This window comes from Antechinus flavipes, chromosome 6 (assembly GCF_016432865.1).
Source record: "Antechinus flavipes isolate AdamAnt ecotype Samford, QLD, Australia chromosome 6, AdamAnt_v2, whole genome shotgun sequence".
In the NCBI taxonomy this organism is placed as follows: Eukaryota; Metazoa; Chordata; class Mammalia; order Dasyuromorphia; family Dasyuridae; genus Antechinus; species Antechinus flavipes.
In genome coordinates, this window is record NC_067403.1 from 152,274,421 (window position 1) to 152,301,774 (window position 27,354).

A 27,354-nucleotide genomic window follows, 5' to 3' on the forward strand; every position below is an offset into this window, starting at 1 on the left:
ATGAAGAACACTGCAAGGAACTGGAAAAGATAACAAACTTTAAGTAGGCATCATCTAATGCTTGCAATCAAACAAAGGTGTGACAACACAATTAACTCCTATATAGAATACAGTAACATTTATGCAAATTCAACAAATTACTATATACAATATAATACATTATTACTCAAAATCTAGTAATATAAAGTCGATGACTTCTATACAAATCTTTTCTATAAAAAGTCATCTTTTTGGATCAACACTCATTCCTACCACCCCTTATCACATAATTAACACCCTCAGCAGTTAGCTCAATTAATGGACCATTCTTTTAATGACCCACTACTAGGCATTTAAGTCACTATTAAGTAGTTCTCCACAGAGGATTAATTGATTCAAATACCTTTGGAAAACAGCCACCTCATTAAGATAAAAGGTAATCTCTCAAGATGAAGAATTCACTACATGTGCTGAATGCCAGTTTTACTAATATAGATATGTAAGCTGTTCTTATATTTATTATTTTGTATCCTTATACTGCACTCCCAGTTTTCTTAAACACAAGGAGAATTACTAAGTAGCCAGTTTTATAAATAGTATCAACAATCAAAGTCTCACAGAAATCTCAAGTTAGAATTTATAAACAGCAAGTGACTTTGAGCTAATAAAAACTAGATCGGAACACATCTATTTATAGCACAATCAAATCAAATTCAAAATTTGATTAAAATTATCTCCTTTTGCCACCTCTTGGAGCATTATCTTTTTCTATAAGAGAAAATTTTCATATAATATCTTTGGTAGTAAATGTTAGAGGATGGATTTGAAATCAGGTCGCCCTGTATACAGGGCCGTTGTTTTATCTGTTGTACCACATTGCTGTCTTGGTACTTAATTTTTTAATAGCCAGCATCTTATGAGATTTGTAGTTTGGCTCATCTGATTCAACCTTCAGAATGTCATATATGATCTGGACCTTTAAATTTTTTAATGGAAAGTAATGCAATATATGTTATGCATGTTAAAATATATGTTAAATTCAATATTACAATGCCATCCTGGTTTTCAGGAGGTCCAATAATCCTTATATTGTCTCTCCTAGATTTACTTTCTAGGCCAGTTGTTTTTCATAAGGGATATTTCATATTTTCTTGTTTTTTTCATTTTTTAAAAATTTTGTTTAATTCTTGAAGTCTTATTGAGTCATTCACTTCCATTTGTTTAATTCAAATTTTTAGCGTTTTTTTTAGTTCCTTTTGTATTTATGCAATTGAATTGTTTTATTAATTGCATGTTTTTCAATGAATTGATATCTTTTTCATGTCTATTTTGTAAGGAGTTATATGCTTTTTCCTTTTCATCAAGTGTATTTTTAAGGAGTTTTCTTCAGATAATTTTTGTTTTTCCTTTTCCATACCTTCTTGTAAAGGTATTTTCTTTCCCCATTTTTCTTTTCTCTTTCAAGATCCTTTTTGAAATCTTCCAAGAAAGCCTTGTGAAATGGGGACCAGTTCATATCTCCTTTTGGGACTCCATCTGGAGTTGATTGGCTTTTAGAAACCTCAGGGTTTGAGGTCTATTCTCTCTCTCCATAAGTTGTCTAGGGTAAGAGTTTTTGCCTTTTTGCTCATTTTTTAATGGTTGAGATCTGCTCTTAAGGCAAAGGAGTGAAAGTTGCTTTAGTTTTCCTTGGGGCCTGTGTTTCTGACTTATTTCCTATGCTTGCCAATATTACAGTAAATTTGCTAATCACCCACTTGCAACCAGTACAGAGTAGCCTAAAAACCTCACAGAAGATTACCCTCTATGTGGAAGGTGTGATGCTCTGTCTCTCCCCTCTTCTTCCTCCTCCCCCCCCCCCCCCCCAGATCCTTGCCTTGTGCTCCCTGTGCTGTGGTTTGGGCTTGGCAGACTGTCCTCTTGCCTATTTGAAACAGAACTGTTCTGAAGTTCTTCCATAGAATCTTCTTTTGGAAATGGGTTGTACTCCAAATATTTGTGGGTTCTGCTACTCCAAAACCAGTCTGGAGGCTTAATCTACTGTTGGTTTGAAAGAAGGTTAGAGGAGGTCACAGAAAGTTTTGTCTGCTCTCCGCCATCTTGGGTCTACCCTCAATTCCTTTTTTAATTATCTTGCATTCATATGTGGGATATCCACTTCTTCTCCTTCTTTCCCTTCTTCCCCAGAGAAATATAATGTTCTTAAAGATATGGGTTATTTTTCATTTTTATTTTTATATCCTCAATACCCAGGACAGTATTTCATTTAGAGTATTTGATAAATATTTGTTGAGTTGAATTAAATTTTAAAGTAGCCTTTTATTTCTATTTTAAATGTATGTACATGTTGATATAAAATACATATTTCTTTTTAAGAAATTTTTGGCAGTGAGATGGTATGATGGATAGAGTAATATGTTTGAAGTCAGAAAGACTTGAGTTCAAATCTAGCTCCAGAGACTTACTAGCCATGTGATGCTAGGCAAGTCTTTGTTTACCACAGTTTTCTCAACTATAAAATGGTGAGGATAGCACCTCTTTTCAAGGTTTCTGTGAGGAACAAATAGATAATTGTAAGCACTTAGCATAGTTCCTGGCACATAGTATGTGTGATTAATAAATGTTTCTTTTCTCCCACCTTCCCTTAAACACCGAACAAAAGGAACACAATAGGATACAAAAAGAGTTCTTGATATGAAACCATGGGTCTCTATTTCAACTTCTTCTGCATTTGATGTGTTTCTGCACTATCTGCTTGTTTATATTTTCAATATTCCTTTGCCAATTTCAGTTAAGAGTGAATGAAGTTCATCTGATATCCACTGCCCTCATGCTCTCCTGTATGTTTACATTTTCTTTTTCTCATGTACCTTGCTACCCTTCTTCTGTTTTATAGTAGTATTTCATTCTTTTCCTTCCTGTGACTTTTCTACTTTTGAACTTTCAGAACGGTACCATTCTACTCCCAGGATCTTTTTTTTTTTTCTTATTTAATTTCCTCATCATTTTTTGAAGATATTTAGAAATGAAGGAGCTCTTATTTTCTGACCTCCTGCACTTTGAATTTGTGCTTTCAGTTTTGTTTTGATTTGCTCAGCGACCCTTGGATTCTTGTGCTGATTTCTACTTGTACTTTGTGTCCTTATTTTAAAATCGTTGAGGTTCTGAATGCTAGATCTTTAATGCCCTTCCTTTCTCCCTCTCTCCCTCTCTCCCTCCCTCTCTCCCTTCCTATCTCTCTCTATAACTCTGATCTGAGATCAAAGCATTAACTATCTTAGAGCTTGTGGGCCTGGGCAGTTATTATAAGAACAATAAATCTCCACACTTGTTGTTACTATGCTGGTTACTAGGAGTTACCTATTAATACTCTTTGAGTTTCCTGACTGTCTGACATGTTTGAAATACTCTGTCTCATCCATTCTGACAATTGTCCTCCCTGGCTTCCTTCTACAGGAAGCCTTCCCCAACCTCTCTAAATACCAATGTGTTTTGTTGTTGTTGTTGTTAATTATTTCCTATTTAGCCTGTTTATCTCCCTCTACCTTTGGGATAGATGGAACTTAGAGTTACAGGGTCTATACTCTAGGGTTTTCCGATGATCCTAGAGCATTCTCTAAGAATCATTAGGTTTTTCATCCCATATACACAGAACCTTTCAGATTTCACATACCCTGTCTCTAGTCAAGCTCATTTTGCTGGAGAGATTCTTTTTCTTATACCTTGTGACAGTCTAACTCTGTGTGTGTGTGTGTGTGTGTATGTCTGTGTGTCTGCAATTCTAGAATTGAATATGTTACTTCTTAAACTTTTTATTGGATCTCTTTTATATTAGTCTACTGTGAACTTCAGGTCCATGAGGGCAAAGACTTTTAGACTTTATCTTGATTGGAAAAAAATAATATATCTCAAAAGTTCTCTGACCTGAATCCAAACGCAAATCAAATCTATGGGGCCTTTTTATGCTAAACTGAAATCTAAATTCATAGTTCAGGGTACAGAAAGGGAGAAATTACTCAAAGACAGTATATCTGATGTTGGGACAAATTGATATTATATATAGGTTTTAATGTGACATGTGATCCAAGATCCCTCACAGACCATAGTTTGCATTTTGTATTGCATTAAGATTTACAAAGCACTTTATCATTTCATTTTATACTTCCAACAACTCTAGTAGGCAGGTGTTATTATTATTTTATAGATGAAGAAACTGAGGCTATCTGAAGTTAGATTTGAACTCAAGTCATCCTGACTCCAGGTCCAATGCTTTATTTATTTTTACCACTTGGTGATCAGGAAAGTCATAGATTAAGATGAATGACAGAGAGAAAGGTATGATTCTAATCTTTTAAGTTTATGCCAATGTGATAGAAAATAATGTAGTATTTAATGCCTTTTTCATGAGACTGGCAAAGTGGCTGTGATAAACTTCCTATTTACTACATGGTTAGACCATGTCTATCAGTCAGCACATTTACACATGATCCACCATCTCTCCAAATTACTTCTCTTAGACATAATTACCACTTTCCCAGAAACAAACTCCTTAATCTACTTTATATAGACAGGAACATCATTCAAGACCCTCTGTGTCTGCTTTATATTCTTTACACTCCCGTTGCATATATAATATCAGAAAATGTACTACTATGACTAGTATCAGAAAGTTAGAGGATAAGGTAGGGCTCTATTAGACCATCTGGAATTGACTTGGGAGAGCTGATTGTTAAATTTTCAGTGGTAACATTTAAACCTCAGAAGTTGGCAATGTTACAAATGTTACAACAACAAATGGTTATTGTTTTGCTGATTGCCTAGACTTAAGAAAGTGATGAAGAAATTGTAGAGAGTGATTTTAAAAAAATGTATCATGACTGTATTTTTCCACCCTGAAGAATGAGTTAGTAAAAATTTACCAATACACTTTTAATTATATACAGTCTCAGAGGTCCAACTTGGTCAACCTATTGAATTATTATTGGATATTGAGTTGGAATTGAATATTAGGAATATCTCTATAATACACCAACAATTGGCCATCTAGACTCTGCCTGAAGGTTTCTAGTGATGGAAATGTAAATATCTTTAATCCTTAGAAAAGTACCTGATTCTTAGTAGGCTCCAAATCCTTACCCCCAAAATCCACACACAAAAATCAAAACCAAAGCAAAATGAACAACTCTCCCACCAAAACTCCAACAAAAGAACAAACAAAAACACCCCATTAACAATAAAAGCAACAGATTTATAAACTTGACTTCTGAAGCAGCCCATTCCATTTTGGTACAGTTCTAATTTTTAGAAAATGTTCCTTTTATCACCAATGCTTGTTGCTACTTTATAATATACAGAACTGCAGACCATCAATTACTGATGACATTTCTACTGAACAGTTATAAACATGTTTTTGTTTCTATAATCTTATATCTCTAAAGGCAGCCCACCTTTCCATTAGTGTAGGTCCACTATACAGTCCAGGGTGCATTAGGGTGGGACTTTAGAACCTTGGAAGCAATATTCAGTGATCAGCTTTATTAATGTTATCAAGCTAACAAGGATTTATTAAGCACCTATTGCTAGGCACTGAGCAAAAAAGACAATTTTTAATTTCTACTTTCAAGGAATTTATAATCTAGCCAGGGAAGACAAACCATGCATGCTTAGGCATAGGCAACATGCAAGATTATTTTTTGGAAACCTTTATAATTTAGAAAGATTAAAGAAAGCCTTCACAAAAAGATGAACTTTGAAGTAAATCTGGGAAGAAGTAAAGGACTTTTTTTCATGGGGCAACATATACCAGTTTTTAAGATGAAGGCTGGGCATGATTATAATATATAATTTCATTGTTGTAGGGAACTCACAGTGAAGCAACTTTCTCTACCAATGCAAATTGACAACTTCGGGTCCTGTACTGGAGGAAAGAGAAGACTTGAAGCAGTTGCTTTCAGTCTCTGAAGTCTTTTCTCTATCAATTATTCCTCCCTTTCATTCAAGGTTTGCCAAGTGATAAAAATGTCCTTTAAAGGTACACTTAGGGTGTCACACCAGAAAATGGATTATTTTGCCACCAAGAATTTCAGGGAAGAATTTCTGAAAAGGAAAGCCTCTGATCTAAATTCATATATACAATTGTGAATATGGATCACCTTTCTTAAGTGAAAGTAGTCTCAAAATTCAGCAAATAACAACCTTTACACTTTTAATTATCAATCCATTACAAAATTTCTTATTATAACTTAATAAACTTTCTTTTACCTCTCTATGTTTGTTTTCATATCAGGTGCTTGTCACTTACCAGTGAGAGTGGGATTTATTAAGCTTGACAGTGATGATCCTACTGATGTTGTTAATGTAGTCACTGTGGTGTCCTGTTTTTCCTGAGTATTTACTGAAGTTTGAATAGTTTCATTGTTCCCTAGAAGAGGGAAATTGTGTTAGAGGGGTTCAGTTTGAACTATGGCTAATTTAAAATCAAATTTATAAGACCATTGAGAGGTTCACCTAATGTGGTTTCTTTTAATGATATGATGATATCATACTATATGATGCTAATGTCAATGATCCACAATAAATAGAACATGAATCCAAGACTTTTTTCTCTTTAGTTGTCAGAATGAGTTTTAATGATTCACTGATTTTTCTCAGTCACCATTCCTTGTTAACCACTGATAATCATTTTCGAGCTCAAAAGGTTCATTAAGGTAATTTGTATCAATGGATTAGTGTTGTTCCTTGCTTCTATTCTTTTCTCCCTTCTCTCTCCCTTCCTTTTCCCCTCTTCCTTCTATTAGTCATGTTTCATCCTGAATTCTTTGGAATTGTGGTTATTCATTATGTTGATCAGAACTCTTAAGCTCTTTAAAGTTCTATGTCTTTATAATATTGACCTCTGTAAATATATAAATAGCAGATAATGAACTCATCTGCTGTGTGTGTATGTGTGTGTGTGTGTGTGTGTGTGTGTGTGTGTGTGTAGATACATACATCTATCCATCTTCCTGTCTATCTACACATATATATTTAGCCATCGCTAGTGGCAGGAATTTGTTTTGTTTGATTGTACATATTTGCAATAGAGGTTTTGTTTTTCCTGCCTTATTTATTGGGGGTGGGAAGGAAAGAATGTAGTTCTGAAAATAAAATAAAAATTTAATAATGATAAAAAAAGACATTACCAATTGATGGAGATGGAGATGTAAGTATTGTAGGTGAGGATAGTGTAGTCACTGTCGCAATGCTTGTAGGACCTGCAAAATAAAAGCTGGATTTAGAAAGCAGATATTTTAGGGGAAGGACCAAGTTTAAGAATCTGTTTTAGGACCCCAAACTTGAGATATTTTTAGTATCTAAAATTCCTTAGGAGGACATCTCATTATCACAGATTTAATTGTTCAGCATTTTTTATTGTCTTAGAGAGTTGTTTGGGGAACTAAGTGGTAGGTGACACACATACACATATAATTTGTTGTTCAGTTATTCAGTTCTGTATGACTCTTTGTGACCCTGTGGGGAATAGATAAGGTGAAGAACTTACAGGAATGTATGAATTCTTTTTTTTTTAATATTTTATTATTTCTGTGTCTCCCCTATGACCTGTATAATATGTATAGGCTCATATCTACTTGAGCCTTGGCCAGCTAGAAACATATTTACTTAACCTGAGCTGATGACATTTATTGGTATTTGACGTTTATCGATATTTAGTCTCTTAGCTGGACCACTATCTGCTTGATTAAGCCTGAAGGCCTGACTTTCTGTTTCCTAGAAACCAGGAGATTTCAGGGAAACAGAAACCTTCCATTCCAATCTCCCCAAATAGCAACAACCAATTAGATGCCTTCCCCTCCCCTTCTCAATGCTCTCTTACTTGTGATGTAATTTCTTGTATAAAAGCTATGTATCTTAACTACTTCTTTAGCCCTCCTACCGTGAGCTCTCTCTTTCTTATCTTGAGATGGGACAGCTCATCCTCTGGAGGTTTTCAATAAACAACTTTACTGCCTTCTACTGAGTGATCTCTGAGTAGTCATTTTGGGTAAGGGTCTTCTACATCCTTCACAACCCCATGGACCATAGTATACTAGGTCCTTTTATTCTTTACTACCTCCTGAAGTCTGTCTAGACTCATGACCATTGCTTCCATGATACTATCTATCTCATCCTCTGCTGCTCCTTTTTTCTTTCACCTTCAAAATTCCTCAGCATTAGGATCTGTTTGTATAGCACACTACAATTTTCAGAGTGCTTTTCTCAAAATCATTTTATAAGAGATATAGTTTTCATATTATTTTATTATTTTTCAAGTGGAAAATAAGTGGTAGATAGAAAGCCAGGTCTGTAGTCAGTAAAGCCTGAGAGCAAATCTTACCTCAAATATCTACTGACTGTGTGACCCTGGGCAAGTACTTAAGCTTCCATTTGCCTGAGTTTCCTCATCTGTAAAATAACAATAATAACAGTACTCACCTCCTAGGGCTGATGTGAGGATAAAATGAGTTTGTATTTTTAAAGTACTTTGTAAACTTTAAAGCCTATATAAATGCTAGTTATTGTAATTATTAAACTATTTGCCCAGAGCTACAAGGCCAGCAAGTGTCAGAGCAAGGATGCAGACTTAGGTCTTCCTGTGCTCTGTTTATTCCCCAGTATGGATATTTCACATAGAAGTAAAAATTAGGAGCTTTTCTAGACGTCTGTCCTAAATTCAACCTCTTGGTCTCTCTGTCTCCTCTCCAACTCATCACTCAGTTATTCATAACTAGGAAAACAACAACAAAAACAACAGTAATAGTTGACATTTATATATTCTTATATTTGCAAAGTGATTTGTAAATATTTTTATTTGATCCTGAGAGTTAGATAACATAGGTATTAATATTTCCATTTTACAAATGAGGAAACTGAGACTTAGTGTTCAATTCCATTGCCAGTGGTTAAGCAGCAAGTAAGGATTAAAAGGTCTAAACTTTACTTTTCCTGACTCCAAATCCAGCATCCTAGCCACTGGACAAGATAGTTATACCTTAAGAAACAAACAAACAAATAAAAAACAAACAAACATTCTCCAAACATTGGTAGAAATCTGAGACTAGGAAATTTAGAATCAGAAAAATAGAGTTTGAGTTTCAGCCACACTACTCCCAAGTTGTATTTTCCTAGGAAATTAATCTAACAGTTCTAAGACTAGTCCTATGTTCAGTTGGATTCTCCACCATCATCATTCTGCATACTGCCTCTTCTCACACTTTCCACTTTGGTTAAAATCTTCTTAATTTTCATATAACCTCATCCCAGGTGTTTTCCTCCCCCCACCCCCCATGATATCTTTTCTGATCTGTCTAGGGAACAGTGATCCTTTGTTTCTCAGGATGCCCCTTTTTGTTTTTTGTATAGCTTTTTGTTTCAAAATACATACACAGTCAATTTTTTTTAAACATTTATCCTTGAAAAACCTACTGTTCCAAATTTTTCTTCCTCTCTTCCCTCCACTCCTTTTCCTAGACAGCAAGTAATGCAATATATGTTAAATATGTGCAGTTCTATACATATTTCCAAATTTATACTCTACAAGAAAAATCAGATCAAAAAGGAAAAATAATAGGAAAGAAAAAAGGTAGCAAACAATTACAAAAAGGTGAAAATATTAAGTTGTGAATCACATTCAGTCCCTGCAGTCCTCTTTCTGGATGCAGATGCTCTCTTCATCACAAATCTTTTGGAATTGACCTGAATCACCTCATTGCTGAAAAGAATCATGTCTATCACAGTTGATCATCACAGAATTTTATTGTTGCTTTGTACAATGTTCTCACTTCACTTAGCATCAGTTCATGTAGGTCTCTCCAGGCCTTTCTAAAATCATCCTCTCAGGATATTTCTTTTGACCTATCTTGAACTTTTAATCATGTTAGAAAATCTTTTATGTTAGGCTATGCTTATCTATTATATTATGTGTCTATTTAAAAATATACATCTCATCGCCCTTATTAATCAAGACTTTGGGAGTGATTGCCAGATGTTTGGGCTTAGCTCATATCTTCAGAGCATCCTGGATCTTCCCAAGCCTGACTGTACCTACTCTGGCTGGATACCATTGGGCCAGCCTCAATCAGCTGTTTTTGTTTTTCTGGATAAGGCAGATGTGATTTTAGGAGACAGATGGTGAAACATATCTCCCACCTCTCAGCAGAGAGGTGGTTTGTCACAGGTGCAAAATAAGGCATATATTTGTAAACCTGTCCAATGAGTTAATTTGTTTTGCTTGTCTATACTTGTTATAAAGGAGGAATAAATGTCAGGGAAGAGGATCATTGGGAAGTGCCAATGATGTGAAAACAAGCAAATTATTACATAATGGAGGAAACTATAATGTGGCTCAGTCCTTGGACCATGATTGGATATACCCTTCATGGTGGATCATAAGGAACATGGACAATATTCTTCACTTACTAGCAAAGCAACATGGAAATTTATGCTAGTTTCAGTCATTATGACTCAGAGTTAGTAGTATATAGATGAAAGTTCTTTAGTTAGGCTAAAAACTTGGAAGGACTAATGAATCAGTAGAAGATAAACTGAACCTGTCTGTGCATATGAAAGATTTGACTGGATGATCACTTCCATAGTGGCCATGGGTGAGGAGGAACTAAGAACCATGAGTGGAGAGAGGGGAAGGGGTAGTTAACTTATCTTTCCATGCAATTACCATTTATCTGTAAATGCATGTTACATCTATTTTCTAGGTTTCTTTTGTAGTTTTTTTTTTTTTCTGATCATAGATAAATGGTTATTTGGAAATGGAATTCATTAATGACACTATATCAGATGCCTCCTGGAATTCTCTGCCTGACACCAGAAACATCTTTATCCTGAAAGATCACTGCCCTGGAATTCACATGCCTGAAGTACATTCTACCCTCTAGCCCCTATCTCTGGATGGCTCCACTCAAAACCTTCATTTAAGGAGGCTACTCAGACCAGCAATCTCGTTAGTTTTCACTAAGCTGTACTCTATACTTCCCCTTCATGATCTGCATCACTCAGTACCTCTTTTCAGCTTCCACTTATGTGTTATTCCCCCACCTCTTACCCAGTCTTTCTTTTTGCTTGTAGTTGTGTTTGCTTAGCACACTACTTGGCATATAACATGTACTTAACAACTGCTAATTGATTGTTGTCATTTTTGTTAAAGAAAATATTCCCTTAATGGGAACATTCAAATCCATCCCCCTTTCCAATTGCAATTGTTCATTGCTTTTTTGAATAATGTGCAAATGATAGAGAGGTCAAACTACAGTTCAAATCCTGCATCTAAATCTTGACTTATTACTTACCTCTTAGCACTCTTTGGTAACTTTCGTAAAATCTAAAATACAGATGAATGGTCAATCTGCATCAACAAAGGGAATTCCCTTAAGAATGGGGTCCCTACACTTATGAAATATTCCCTACACAGAGTTATAAAACTGAAAGAGCTTTAAGGGGCCGTTTAGTCCCATTCTCTCCTAGTAGTGATAAGAAAATTGAGGCCTAAAAATGGGAAATGTCTTGCCCAATGTCACAGATATGGCAAGGAGCAAGCCTGGCATTCAAAGTAAAGTTTTCTAACTTCAACTTCAATCCTCTACAAGTCTGAACCAAAACAAATTACATCTGAGAAGAAAGAATAACTGACATTTACATAAAAGTAAGGTTTGCAAAGTTCTTTACATATCTGAGTCTCATAAATATCAGGAATTTATTACCCATTTTATAGATGAGGCAACTGAAGCTTCTGAAGCAATTCAGAGGCTTTGTCAGTGTTGCAGTTAACAAGTATCTCAGAGTAGGATTCAAATGTAAGTTTTCCTGACTCAGGGCCTACTTCTCTAGATACTTACTGCACAGTACAATTGATAAAAGCAATTGGGCAGCAGATACTTACTTAGTACATATGTCCAATATCTACAATGTAATATTAGACACCAAAAATTTTGATGTCTAGAATTTGAAATAATCAATAGAATCATCAAAAAGAGATTTGATATTCAGTTCGCCTACTAAGACCAAAACTGTGGTACTAGATTATAGAACTAGATTATAATATTGGTTGAATAAGAGAAAAATGTATGGGTTGAATAAGCCTTCTGAGAGCTGCCACCTATGTATGAGTAGGATGAGTCAACTGTAAAAAAAAAAATAGCTAAAACATGAGCAGCCAGAAATAACTCCAGCAAAATGGGCATTTCATAACATGTGATATCATGGCAATAGTAAACAGACTATGACAAACAAATGCAGGAAAAAATCACTTTAGAGTACTGGGACTCACAATAGCAGTATGCTAGGATTTTACTTTTTTGTGATGTGATTTTTGGAGGGCAAGACTGAAACCATTGAGAAGGAAACTAAAGTGCTATCTTTAACTATTTCCTGAGTTCAAATTAGGTCTCAAATACTTACTAGCTCTATGATCCTGGGCAAGTCACCCAACCCTGTTTGCCTCAGTATCCTTATCTGTAAAAGGAGATAGAGAAGGAAATGGCAAATTACTCCACTTTCTTTGCCAAGAAAACTTCTAAAGGGTCATGAAGAGTTGGACATAACTAAAAATAACTGCAGAACAAAAGGGGAGAAGTAAAATGACCCATATAATTATGGTTTCTTTTCTCTGCATTTAACATATTTTTGGTATTTCCCATATCAATTAAATACAGGATCTCAATTTGGCATCAGTGTTGTTGCTGATGTTGTTTTTAATAAACATGCTATTTGGAGATGTTGGCTAATATTAAATTTGTTTATTGATAGGATGTACAGAAATGGCATTTACAGTATAAATAAAAGCTACAAGAGTGAATTTTTGCAGATTTTCCTATAATCAAATAAAAAACTTTTTTCACCTTTAAAACTCAACTTCACACACTTGATCTCATATTTTACACTTCAGTATAGGACAGATCAGATCACAAAGAACTCAGAAGTATATGAGGTCAAACTTCCTGTTTGCTGTTTCAATTGTCTGTTTAACTTTAAAGTGAAAGGAACAAAACTCAACTTAATGTGAGGTTGAAGAAGTTAAGCACGTAAAGGAAACCTTACAACAATAAGTTTATAAAAAGAATAGAAAATGAAATAAACTAATGAATCATTTCTGGTATTTTATAATAACATTCTTTTAAGCTATCTTTTATTAATATTTTGTTTTTCTATTATGTCAATTTCTCTGTGTATCACTTCTTTCTCCCTTGTCCTCCCAGAAATTCATTCCATATAGCAAATAATTTGTTTAAAAGAAAAAAAAGAAAAATTATAAAAATTATCAATACATTGAAGAATCTGAAAATATTTGCAAAGTTTCACACCCATGGTCTTACCTCCCCCATTGTACAGGAATATGCATATTGGGGTATGTGTGTATGTGTTGTTTTCTCATCTCTCTTCTTTGAGCTAGGCTTATTTTGGGGTGATTTTGTAACAATTATTTTGTAGTTTTTCTTTCCAGTTATGTTGTGGTAATCGTTTTGAATATTGTTTGCTTTGTTCTACTTTTTTTTCCCACTCTGCTGCAGAGTGATTTTTTATATTCATTATATTTGTCATTGCTTATAGCACAGTATTATTCTGTTATATTCATAAACCATAATGTATCAAAAACAGCATGGTCCTGTAAAATTAGCCGAGTACTCAGAACAGTTAAAATAACTGTAAAAGTAGTTAGAAAATGGAAAGAGAAAACAGATGAAGTTCTTGTGAAAAATCTGATGGAGAAAATGGTACTTGAACTGAACTTTGAAGGTCATAGAATCTGTTATGTGTGGACCTTAATCAGATCTAGCTGTGATATCCATGAAGACTCAGTTGTCTTCTAGAACTAAGCACTAGAACAAGAACATTCTCCTAGAAAGGTAAACATACTAAGAGATTAACTAATTGGGATGAGGAAAGGAAGACTGAAAAGGGAAAAGTCTAGAAAAATAGTATTTTAATTTAGGTGAGGAAGAGTCCTACATGCAACTCTAAATCATATGGACTTTGTTGTCCCCTTGAACTATTGTCAAAACACCTCCAAGCATTCAGCTTTTGAGAATTAAACTAGGAAACCTGGTGAGACCCTCATCAGGGATTTATATTATGGGGCACCAGAGAGATGCAAGAGATTCTACAGAGTCTGCTTTTTCATTATGTATCCATGATTCTTGTGTCCTCTGTTGAGCCTCAGTAAAGTTTGAAACATTGTAATCTGAGAGTATTCATTCTAAGTGGAACTGAGAATATGAGATCTTCCAAGGGCTAATTTATTGGCTATGTATGGGCAAACAAGAGAACATATATGGAGGCTAAAAACAAAAGTGAGAAACAATTCAATCCATCAACAAGTATTTCTGTTGTGACTATTATGTTAGCTACTGGGATACAATTATACAGAATGAAATAAGCTTACATTCTAATGTAAAGCACATGTAAAAATATAACATCAATATAGTTAATAAATACAAATATATACAAAGTAGTTAAATTTAAGTAAATGGTACTTCTCCCATACGTTACCCAGGAAATTTTTAGGCCATCCTCATCTTCATGTATGAACAAATGGCCATGGCTATGGTTTTTCATTCCTAACCTTTTCCCACCTGTAAGTTGCAAATTTTACACATATTGAATAATGTGCTAGATTAGTAATTTAATAATTATTATTTAAATCAGTAATCTACTAGATGAAGTAACTAAGGTAAGCTGATTTGTATAGGATGATAGAATGACTAGAGGACAAGGACTTGAACCCAGATTGACTAATCCAGGTCACCTGGATTATATAGATGATAAGACAATTTGTCATAAGAAATGACAAATATAATGAATATATACAGTTTGGGAACTGTATTTCTGTTATGAATATACATAAAGAACACATGTATAATTTGCTTTTAGAGTTATAATATAAAGTCCAAGGCTTTTCCTTGAAAGACTACTGTGGCCTTAGACTGAGAATATTATGGTGAAATAATAGCTTCAAAACTGGAAAAACCTGGTATATGGCATTATTATTTACCCAAGGAAGCATTTTTCTTCCAACACACAACATGAGAAGGTTATACCTAAAGAAAACAAAAATGCCCTTGGGACCTAATTGGCATATATGATTGGCCCCACTTCTTTCTCTGAACTTCACCTCCTTTCCCATCTCTAGTCAACAGAAGGTAGTCTAAAGCAAACTGTTCATTGGATTTGTTTGGCCCTAGCTTCCCTGTTGCAGCTTCTTCCTAATTCAAGAGTATTAAAAATCTTAGCTCTAAGAAAGCCAGGCCCTTCAGACTTGGATAGAAATTAGGAAGGCTGAGTCTAGAGAGACTACTATTGTATATTTGTTGCATATTTTTACTATGTTATGGCAAAGTAAACTTCTGTTGTTAAATGTTCAAGAACTTGGGAGTGCTTCACTTTATCCTAATTTTGAATTTAAACTAATTGAGTGCTTGTATTAGAGTCATGCCTACTCTACATGCCTCTGGGTAAATGAATTAAACTCTTAGTAAAGTAGGTGCTACTTTAAGGATACATTTTATAAAGAGAAAGTACAAATCAGCAGTGATAGCAAGAGTTTCTTCACCTGACAATTTCCTATGCCAATGAAATCACAAATCTAGTCCTTATTTCTATTTCTACATATTTCACACTATAACATATCTATAGTGCTTAATAAACAATCACCATCCTTTGGGATCTAATTAGAGTTATCAGAACTTGTGCAATATCGTCTTTAAGTCATCTTTAACAAATGGTCTTCCATTCTATTTTAAGTGAGTCTTTTATAAAGAAATCCAATAAATTTTGGGAGAACTCATTATGTTATTCCTCCCTACCTTTTTACATTGAACTACAATTTGCCTCCTTAATACTCATAATTATGTTTTCTATGAAAACTAATTACAACAAATTTAATCTATCCTTTTCATATTACAACTCTGAAAACATGAGAAGATAGCTTAATTATCCCCTAAATTACTTTGTTTCACATTTAACTACAAAACTAAGAATTATGTGCTAAATGTTATATAGATGATAAGACAATCAATGTCATGGAAGTTCAAAGGAGTAAGAAATCACTGTGACCATGAAAGATTTCATGGAAGAGAAATACTTTGGGATGGGCATTGACTGACATATTGGATTTTAATTGCTAAAAATGGTAGAGGGAGTATATTTTAGGTAGAGGGAAGAATCTAGATATTGGCTTAAATGAAAAAAAGGTACAAAGCATATTTCAGTGATTCCAAATAAAATATACTGGCTAAAATAAATAGTTTGTACAAAGCAATAGAGGAGGAATAATTAAAAGTCAATAGTCAATACATATTTCTTAAATATCTATTATGTGCTGGGCACTAAGCTCAACATTGGTGGTACAAATATGAAAAAAAAGAAAGACAGTTCCTGACTTTGAAAGGCTTATAATCTAATGAGGGGAGGGAGATAGAGAAATATATATATATATATATATATATATATATATATATATATATATATATATATATATATATATACATAAGGAGATAAGATATCTATTTCTAAAGGGCCTTGAATGCTGGGTTAAAGAGTTAACTTTATTTAGTAAGCAATGGGAAAACATTCCATGTTTTTGAGAATGGAAATAACATTTTCATAGTGGTATCTCAGAAATATTATTGTGTATAATTACAGGAATATATAAGAATATCTAGAAGGATCAATTTCCCCCAACCACTACAATTCTATTGGCTATATTAAAATGTATTGCATGATTAAATACTTATATACTGGGATAAAGTCCTCTTTAAATTTTTATTATTGCTCTTTATTGATTAGCAGCTAAGGATTTGGGTTTCTGGAACACCATTTAAAATATAAAAATGATAAATTGCTAGCCAGGAATGGAATTCATTCAACAAGGATTGATAAGGTGATATTTGCCTAGAGTCTTAAAAATCTGATGAAAAATTTATTGTAAAAAGGATGGGAATAATCCAAAGAGATAAAAGCCAATATAGTTCAATATGTTCCAAAATATCATTAGTAATAGTATCTGTGGTAACAAATAAATGGAAACAGTGATTTCTATCAGTTAGGAAATAGATGAAAAAAACTGTGGTATGTGGAAATAGCAGCATATATAAAGTTAAACCTGACAAATATGGAGAATTCAGAGAATATGGGAAAATTTATGTAAACTTATACAAGATAAAATCAGAAGCATCATAAAAACTATAGACAAAAAGACTAAAATAATATAATTGGAAATCCTCTAAGAAGGCAATCTCTGAGTAACTAAAGAAAGAATAATGATCTTGTAGAATAGACAATGCAACATAGCTCTCTACTGACAGAAGGTAACAACTACAGCATTATATTGTATATATTGTTAGATATAAGCATTGCATCAGATGTTTTTGTTTAATCAATATTTTTTGTTCCAAAAGAGAGTTCAACCTGCTGAAGAAAGAAATATATTTCCAGAAATTAGTATGATATAAAAACTAAGTGCAAACAAAACTTATTTGAAACAAAGGAAAAGAACAAAGAAAGGATAATGAATAAGAGATACAGCTAAAGAGATTGATATGAATAGACAGAGAATTCATAATTTACTTAGATTTTGAAAAGACATATACAGAAAGGGAAACAAAGATAGGTGAGAAGATGGATGGAAAAGCATGATACAATCCTAAAAGAATATCGTGAAGCACACTAAAGTACTAATGAGTTGAATTTGATGAGAAAAATAAATAAAACATAAAGGACTAGTTTTTAAAGCTATATTGGAATGGAGAGAGATATGAAGCAAAAATACCTATTAGTAGACTACTGAGAAATTCCAAATGCAAAGGGATTAATGCTTGAATGAGGCTCAAGGCTTGAGACTGAAAAATGTGAAGAAAGATGCAAATACATGGAATGTTATGGAAATAGAAATTGAAAGACATGGCAATACAAATATTATGATGGTGCCTTCAACAGTAGTATGAAGTTTGAAAGAAGAATGCATTTGGGAAAGAAGATAATTTGTCATATTATGGACCTACTGAATTTGATGTGAGACATTTATAGATATGAATGACTATTCATGCCTATGAGACATCCAATTGTCAGAACTTGGATGGATATATAGATTTGTGCATCATTTCCATAGAGGTAATAATTTAGTGGATAAAATCAAGTTAAAGAATTGTAGGACATCCAGCCAAGATGGCAAAGAGGACACATGCATCTATCTAAGCTCTTTCTTGCCCTCAGAATACTTTTTTTTCATGATATGGCCTCAGAATTAGTGCTTGATTGAAAAAACCCATAAATACATTACCAACAGAAGAGATCCTCAAAATTCACCAGAAAAGGTTTGTTTTTGCGTGTGGGCAGGAATGATTAGACCAGGTGCAGGCTGCAGGCAGGCAGTGAGAGCATTGAAGGCAGCTCATGCTGAGTAGACTGGAGAGAGGCAGAGTATTGGAAAATTTGTAGGGAGACTTTAGTCAGTGTGAACTTCTTTGCCCTGGCAGCAAGCCAGTAGATCAGCAGAGAAGCTATAAACACAGAGAGTAAAGACTTCCTTCCCAAAACACCGAAGTCTCTTGGGACCTGACCACACCCACTCAACACCAGAGTGACTCAGCATGCTCTCAGAGAGTGGCTGCTTTGCAGGCAGTATAGCCATTGCTGTTCCACTGCTGCTTCATTGCTACCTCCTGCAGTCTGTAGAGGAAGCTTGGTAACACCACACTGCCCAAAAAGCAGGCCACATTTTTTGTTTGTTTGTTTTCTTTGATTCTTTTTTGTCAAAATGAGCAAAAAATTAAAGCGCACTCTAACTATAGATAGGTTCTAGAAGGATAGAGAGCAGACTTCAAACCCTGAGGAGACTAAAAATAGAGTGTCTCCAGATAAATCCCCAAAGGGGGATATTATCTGGTCCCTACCACATAAGACTCTCATAGAATAACTTAAAAAGGCTCTTACAAGAGAGCTAGAAGAAAAATGGGGAAAGGAAAGGGAAGTTTGGCAGGAGGGCCTGTATAAGTCATCCCACTCATTTAAAGATAGAGAGGATAAAGAAATCAAATCCCTGAAAAACAGAATTAGTGAACTGGAAAAGGTAAATAATCCCAAGGAAAACAGAATTAGTGAATTGGAAAAAGAAAATAGTTGTCTAAAAATAAAATTGGTGAAATGGAAAAAAAATTCCATAGAACAAAACAACTCACTTAAAAACTCAATTGGACAATTATAAAAAGAAATAAAAAAAGTAAATCAAGAAAATAATTCATTAAAAATCAGAATTTAACAAATGGAAATGAATGGCTTGAGGAAATACCAGGAATCAGTCAAGCAAAACAAACAAAAAAAAAATGAAACAATGTAAAAAATTGTTAAATATCTTTTTGGCAAACAACAGACTTGGTAAATAGATCCAGGAGAGATAATCTAAGAATTATTGGACTTCCTGAAAATTATGATGAAAAAAATAGCCTAGATACTATTTTCGAGGAAATCATCAAAGAGAGCTGCCCAGATGTTATAGAAACAGAGAGTAAAATAGATATTTAAAGAATTCATCAATCACTTACTGAAAGAGACCCCAAAATCAAAATTCCAAGAAATATTGTGTCTAAATTCCAGAACTATTAGGCAAAGGAAAAAATACTACAAGCAGCTAGAAAAAAAAATTCAAATATAGAGGAACTACAATAAGGATTACTCAAGATCTGGCAGCATTCACATTAAAGGATCGAAGGGCTTAGAATCTAATATTCCAAAAGGCTAAGGAACTTGATATGCAGCCAAGAATAACTTACTTGATCAAAATGAGTATTTTTTTCCCAGGGAAAAAGATGGACATTCAATGAAATAGGTGAATTTCATCTATTTCTGATAAAAAAAACTGGAACTAAACAAAAAGTTTGATCTCCAAATATAGGACTCAAGAGAAACATAAAAAGGTAAAGAGAAATTTTGGGAGCTGTATTTCTGTTATGAATAGACATAAAGAATACATGTATAATTTGCTTTTAGAGTTATAATATAAAAAAAAAACTAAAGGTGGAAAGGAAATTGTACCAGACAAAGGATAAAGTGGGGGTACTATCTCACAAAGATACAAAAGGAAACCTATTATATCTGAGGGAAAGAAGGGAGGGAGATGAACATAGTGTGTATCTTACTCTCATCAGAATTGGCTTAAAGAGAAAAATATTAGACATATTCGGTTTACAGAGAAACGTCTCCCACCTCATTGAAAAGGGGGAGAGGAAAAGTGAAAAGGGAAGGAGTAAACTAAGTGGAAGGGAATACAGAAATTGTGAGGAAAGGAAGTAAGAAAAGGGGAGGAACTTTAAGGTGGGGGGAGGGATCCTAAAAAGGGAGGGCTGTGAGAGGCATGGTGCTCAAAAGTTTAATACTGGGGAGGGGGAGAAGGAAAGGAAAAAAGCATAAGCAGGGGTTAACAAGATGGCAAGAAATACAGAATTAGTAATTCTAACCATAAATGTGAATGAGGTAAACTCCCCCATAAAGTTAAAGCAGATAGCAGACTGGATTAAAAGCCAGAATCCTACAATATGTTGTTTACAGGAAACACACTTGAAGCAGGGAGATGATACATACAGAGTAAAGGTGAAAGGTTGGAGCAGAATCTACTATGCTTCAGGTGAAGTCAAAAAAGCAGGGTAGCCATCCTCATCTCAGATCAAGCAAAAGCAAAAATTGATCTAATTAAAAGAGATAAGGAAGGGCACTATATCTTGCTGAAGGGTAGCATAGATAATGAAGCAATATCAATATTAAACATATATGCACCAAGTGGTGTAGCATCTAAATTCTTAAAAGAGAAATTAAGAGAGCTGCAAAAAGAAATAGACAGCAAAACTATAATAGTGGAAGATCTCAACCTTGCACTCTCAGAATCAGATAAATCAAACCACAAAATAAATAAGAAAGAACTCAAAGAGGTAAATAGAATACTAGAAAAATTAGATATGATGGATCTCTGGAGAAAACTAAATGGAGACAGAAAGGAGTACACTTTCTTCTCAGCAGTTCATGGAACCTATACAAAAATTGACCATCTATTAGGATATGAAAGCCTCAAATTCAAATGCAGAAAGACAGAAATAGTAAATGCATCCTTTTCAGCTCACAATGCAATGAAAATTACATTCAATAAAAAGCCAGGAGAAAATAGACCAAAAATAATTGGAAACTAAATAATCTCATCCTAAAGAATGATTGGGTGAAACAGCAAATCATAGACATAATTAATAATTTCACCCAAGAAAATGACAATAATGATACAGCACACCAAAATGTGTGGGATGTAGCCAAAGCGTTAATAAGGGGAAAATTATATTTCTAGAGGCCTACTTGCATAAAATAGAGAAAGAGAAGATCAATGAATTGAGCTTGCAATTAAAAAAGCTACAAAAGGAACAAATTAAAAACACCCAGTCAAACATTAAACTTGAAATTCTAAAAATAAAAGGAGAGATTAATAAAATTGAAAGTAAAAAAAAAACTATTGAATAAATAAAAGTAAGAGTTGGTTTTATGAAAAAACAAAATAGATAAACTCAGTAAATTTGATTAAAAAAAGGAAAGAGGAAAATCAAATTGTTAGTTTTAAAAATGAAAAGGAAGAACTCGCCATTAATGAAGAGGAAATTAGAACAACAATTAGGAGTTACTTTGCCCAAATTTATGCCAATAAATTCAATAAATGAAATGGAAGAATATCTTCAAAAATATAGCTTGCACAGATTAACAGAGGAAATAAATTGGTTAAACAGTACCAGTTTAGAAAAAGAAATAGAACAAGCTATTAATCAACTTCCTAAGGAAAAATCTCCAGGACCAGATGTATTTACATGTAAATTCTACCAAACATTTAAAGAACAATTTACTCCAATGCTATATAAACTATTTGAAAAACTCCTAATGAAGGAGTCCTAGCAAATTCCTTTTATGACACAGATATGGTACTGATACTTAAACCAGGTAGGTTGGAAATAGAGAAAGAAAATTATAGACCAATCTCCCTAATGAATATTGATGCAAAAATCTTAAATAAAACATTAGCAAAAAAGATTACAGAAAATCATTCCCAGGATAATATATCATGATCAAGTAGGATTTGTACCAGGAATGCAGGGCTGGTTCAATATTAGGAAAACTATTGGCATAATTGACTATATCAATAACCAAATTAACCAGAAAATATGATCATCTCAATAGATGAATAAAAAGCATTTGATAAAAGCCAACATCCTTTCCTAATAAAAATACTTGAGAGCAGAGGAATAAATGGACTTTTCTTTAAAATAGTCAGGGGCATCTATTTACAACCATCAGTAAGCATCATATATAATGGGGATAAACTGGTACCATTCCCAATAAGATCAGGAGTGAAACAAGGTTGCCCACTGTCACCGTTACTATTCAATATTGTATTAGAAATGCTAGCTTCAGCAATAAGAGATGAAAAAGAAATTAAAAGAATTAGAGTAAGTAATGAGGAAAGCAAACTATCACTCTTTGCAGATGATATGATAGTATACTTAGAATACCCCAAAGGATCTACTAAAAAGCTATTAGAAATAATCCACAACTTTAGCAAAGTTGCAGGATACAAAATAAATCCACATAAATCCTCAGTATTTTTAGACATCACCAACAAAATCCAACAGTAAGAGATACAAAGAGAAAATCCATTCAAAATAACTGTCAATAGTATAAAATATTTGGGAATCAATCTGCCAAAGGAAAGTCAGGGATTATATAAGCAAAACCACAAAACACTTTCCACGCAAATAAAGTCAGATCTAAACAATTGGAAAAATATTAAGTGCTCTTGGAAAGGCTGAGCAAATATAATAAAGATGGCAATATTCCCTAAACTAATCTATTTATTTAGTGCTATACCAATCAGACTCCCAAGAAACTATTTTAATGACCTAGAAAAAACAGCAACAAAATTCATCTGGAAGAACAAAAAGTCAAGAATTTCAAGGGAACTAATAAAAAAAAAATCAAATGAAGGTGGCCTAGCAGTACCTGATCTAAAACTATATTATAAAGCAGAAGTCACCAAAACTATTTGGTATTGGCTAATATATAGACTAGTTGATCAGTGGAATAGGTTAGGTTCACAGGACAAAATAGTCAATAACTAGTATTTGAGAAACCCTAAGATCCCAACTTTTGGGATAAGAATTTAGTATTTGATTAAAAACTGCTAGGATAACTGGAAACTAGGCATGGACCCATACTTAACATCATACAGCAAAATAAAACCAAAATAGGTTCATCATTTAGGTATAAAAATTGAGATTATAGGAACATAGAATAGTTAACCTCTCAGACTTGTGGAGGAGGAAGGAATTTATGACCAAAGAAGAACTATAGATCATTATTAATCACAAAATAAAAATTTTTGATTATATCAAATTAAAAAGCTTTTGTACAAACAAAACTAAAGCAAACAAGATTATAAGGGAAACAGTAAACTGGGAAAACATTTTTACAGTTAAAGGTATTGATAAAGGCCTCATTTCCAAAATATATAGAGAATTGACACTACTTTATAAGAAATCAAGCCATTCTCCAACTGATAAATGGTCAAAGGATATGAACAGACAATTTTCAGATGATGAAATTAAAACTATTTCTTCTATGAAAGTGTTCCAAATCACTATTGATCAGAGAAATGCAAATTAAGACAATTCTGAGATACAACTACACACCTGTCAGATTGGCTAAGATGACAGGAAAAGATTGTGATGAATGTTGGAGGGGATATGGGAAAACTGGGACACTGTTGCATTGTTGGTGGGTTGTGAATGAATCCAACCATTCTGGAGAGCAATTTGGAATTATGCTCAAAAAGTTATCATACGCTATATACCCTTATCAAAGGGTAGTGTTACTATATATTATATATGTTATATATATTATAGCAGTGTTACTACTGGGCTTACATCCCAAAGAGATACTAAAGAAGGGAAAGGGACCTGTATATGCCAAAATGTTTGTGGCAGCCCTTTCTATAGTTGCTAGAAACTGGAATTTGAATGGATGGCCATCAATTGGAGAATGGTTGGGTAAACTATGGCATATGAATGTTATGGAATATTATTGTACTATAAGAAATGACCAGCAGGATGAATACAGAGAGGCTTGGAGAGACTTACATGAACTGATGCTAAGTGAAATGAGCAGAACCAGGAGATCATTATATACTTCAACAACAATACTGTATGAGGATGTATTCTGATGGAAGTGGATATCTTCAACCAAGAGAAGGTCCAATTTAGTTCCAATTGATCAATGATGGACAGAATTAGCTACACCCAGAGAAGGAACACTGGGAAATGAATGCGGACTACTTGCATTTTTGTTTTTCTTCCCAGGATATTTTTACCTTCTGAACCCAATTTTTCTTGTGCAACAAGAGAACTGTATGGCTCTGCACACATATATTTTATCTAAGATATACTTCAACATATTTACCATGTATGAGACTGCCTGCCATCTAGGGGAGGAGGTAGAGGGAGAGAAGGGAAAAGTTGGAACAGAAGCGATTGTAAGGGACAATGTTGCAAAAATTACCCGTGCATATGTTCTGTCAATAAAAAGCTATAAAAAAAGAATTGTAGAAATGGAGATCAATATAAAGATAGAAACACGTTTCCTTTGCCTGCTTGCCATAGCAAATACATTAGCAATTTATATCCAATAATCCTTTCTCATGGATAAAATTTTCATATTATCCAGCAGTGATCAAGAGTATAAAAAGAAAATTGGAAAATAATTTGATTCACAGGGTTGCTTAGAAAAAGTAAGTCCAAGTAAGTCTCTACAGTGAGGAACCCTATCCTATAAAAGCAAAAATCCTTAGGCATGTGGGAGTATGGAGATCTAAAACAAACAAAACAAACCCCACTTCCACAATTTTGATTGGAGCTTGTCACTGGACAAATGAATGCTTATTGCCAACTCTTCCCAAAATGAAATAATCTGCACTGTCATATATCTTGAGTTTGTAAAATGTCAAATTTACCGTATCATAGAAGAACTGAACCTATTAGTTTGTACACTCCCTAAATTGTCCCAGTTGGCCTGTTCCTCCCAAGACCTGTTCGAACTTCAAAACTTAGAATGTGTACAGATGGCACGGGAAGGACATGTGATTGCCTTACTCACTAATGGCAGGAGAGAAAAAGTCTAACCTCAGTGACTTTTGATGAGGAAAAAATAGAGGGTAGTGCTAATCATTTCAATTAAAAATCATAAGCATTTTTTCTTTTTGTTCCATCTTTCATCACATCTTAAAGACATTTTTTGAAATGGCCTAAAGTGACATCATTTTATTGAATCAATAATAAGAATTGAGAATAAAAATTCTGAGTAGAAAGTCACTGAATTTGGAACAAAAATTACTGCTGGAAAAAAGTATCATATATTCTCTTTGCCATCTTAAATTATTTTCCTTTACTAGTCACTTCAGACAAGGTGAAAATGATTGTAAATAGTCTCTAGGTAGTTTTTAAACTCAGGAGCATCATTGTTATATTTTTGTTGTTGACTATAGTCTTTGAAAAATGTTTCCAGGTTGATTGGGAAGAACAGACACTAGCCACTAGATACTATTTTGAAATCACAACTATTCTGTTCAAATAGATCCTTTGGTATTTTTCCATCTCTCTTTCTACAGAATGAAGAAAAAGCTCAGAAAGGAAAAAGGAGCCATTAATAATAAGAAACTACTTAACAAATTATTCATATTTATTCATGTCAATAATGACAACAGTAATAATAAACATATTTCAATATATGCAAGAGGAAAAAGTCTTTGGTAAAAATCAAATCCTTCTTCATTAAGATAAAAGTACTTGAATACTAGCAAACATTTTTGTAAGGAGAAGAGTTCCTACCAGCGTTCCAATTAATGGAAACAGGGAAAGAAGAATAAGACTTCTTTAGTGAATTAGTCTATCCATGGTGTAAACTAAGAAGAAATAAATAAAGATTTAATAAAATTAAAGAATTTAGGACTGAAGTACTTTGATCTTTGAATAAGCCATGAAATATCTGTTGATTGACTAAATCAGTTACTCTTTTGAAAAACAATGAAGCATGAACCGATGCTAAGTGAAATGAGCAGAACCAGGAGATCATTATACATGGCAATAATAAGATTATATGATGATCAAGTCTGATCTTACAAAAGATCAAGAAGAGCATGGAGTTCTTCAACAATGAGATGATTCAAACCAGTTCCAATTGTTCAGTGATGAAGAGAGCCATCTATACCCAGAGAGAGGACAGAGGGAACTGAATGTGGTTCACAACATAGCATTTTCACTCTTTTTTGTTGTTTGCTTGCATTTTATTTTACTTCTCTTTTTTTTCTTGTGAAACATGATAGTTGTATAAATATACTTACATATATTGGATTCAATATGTATTTCTACCTTAGGGGAAGGCATGGGGGAAGAGGGGAAAATTGGAATACAGGGTTTTGCAAAGATGACGTTGAAGAAATTTCCACTGTTTTGAAAAATAAAAAGCTTTAATAAAAAATTAAAATTTTTAAAAAATCAATCACATGGACTACTTCCTTAAAAAAAAAAAAGAAAAACAATGAGGCAAGCAAATTCAAAATTATACATTCCAGCCTTAGTGAGTTGAGTAATAGTCAATTTTAGCCAATGGTCAATGGTTGATTTTGCCAACCCTCCAGACAGAGGGACTTCACAGCTTTTGAGTAAATAGGAAGAAACTCAAGAATAGAGTGGAAAGTGACTTCTGTGATCCACAAGAAAAAGAGCTACAAAGATAGTAGTCTTCTTTTGCAAGAAGCTACAAAGGGCAGAAAACCAGAGACAAATCACTACTAGTTCATATTCTCATGGATTCAAATTCCACCTATTATACTTACCTATATCACTCTGGACAAATCATAACCTTCCTACTCTTAATAGAATGAAGAGTTTGGGCTAGATAGCCACTAAAGAAATATCTTTCTCTATATCTATGATCCTGAAATCTTCTTACAAGTAGCTAAGAGATAAGCCTTTTGGCTATGGAGATTAGTGAATCTGAATATTCCAGGACTCTTCTGCACATATGGAAAATTGAAGAAGAAAACATAACATAATACTCCTCAAAGCAAGAGAAACTGGTATGCATACCCAAAATAATATATATAAAAAGCTAAGCATAATTATCAAGGAAAAAAGATCAGTCTTCAGCAAAAGAGACATTTCATTTTCAAAAGGCATCTCAAAATATCTTTTTTTTTCTAAAGAAAACAGAACTGAGCAGTACACTTAATTTGTAAATATGAGGGAAAAAAAAAAGTCTGGA

The 27,354-nt window shown here is 33.6% G+C and overlaps 1 protein-coding gene across 5 annotated transcripts in view; it reads right to left on the reverse strand.

Annotated features, from left to right (window-relative positions):
- EMCN (endomucin) overlaps nt 1-27,354 on the reverse strand; it is a 166,017-nt gene that overhangs the window by 89,576 nt on the left and 49,087 nt on the right. For all 5 annotated transcript variants that reach the window (XM_051966413.1, XM_051966410.1, XM_051966412.1 and 2 more), the window contains 2 exons: nt 7,161-7,232; nt 6,281-6,400 (listed from right to left, as the gene is read on the reverse strand). In XM_051966413.1, the coding sequence (XP_051822373.1) occupies nt 6,281-6,400; nt 7,161-7,232 (192 nt within the window). The remainder of the gene's footprint in view (nt 1-6,280; nt 6,401-7,160; nt 7,233-27,354) is intronic.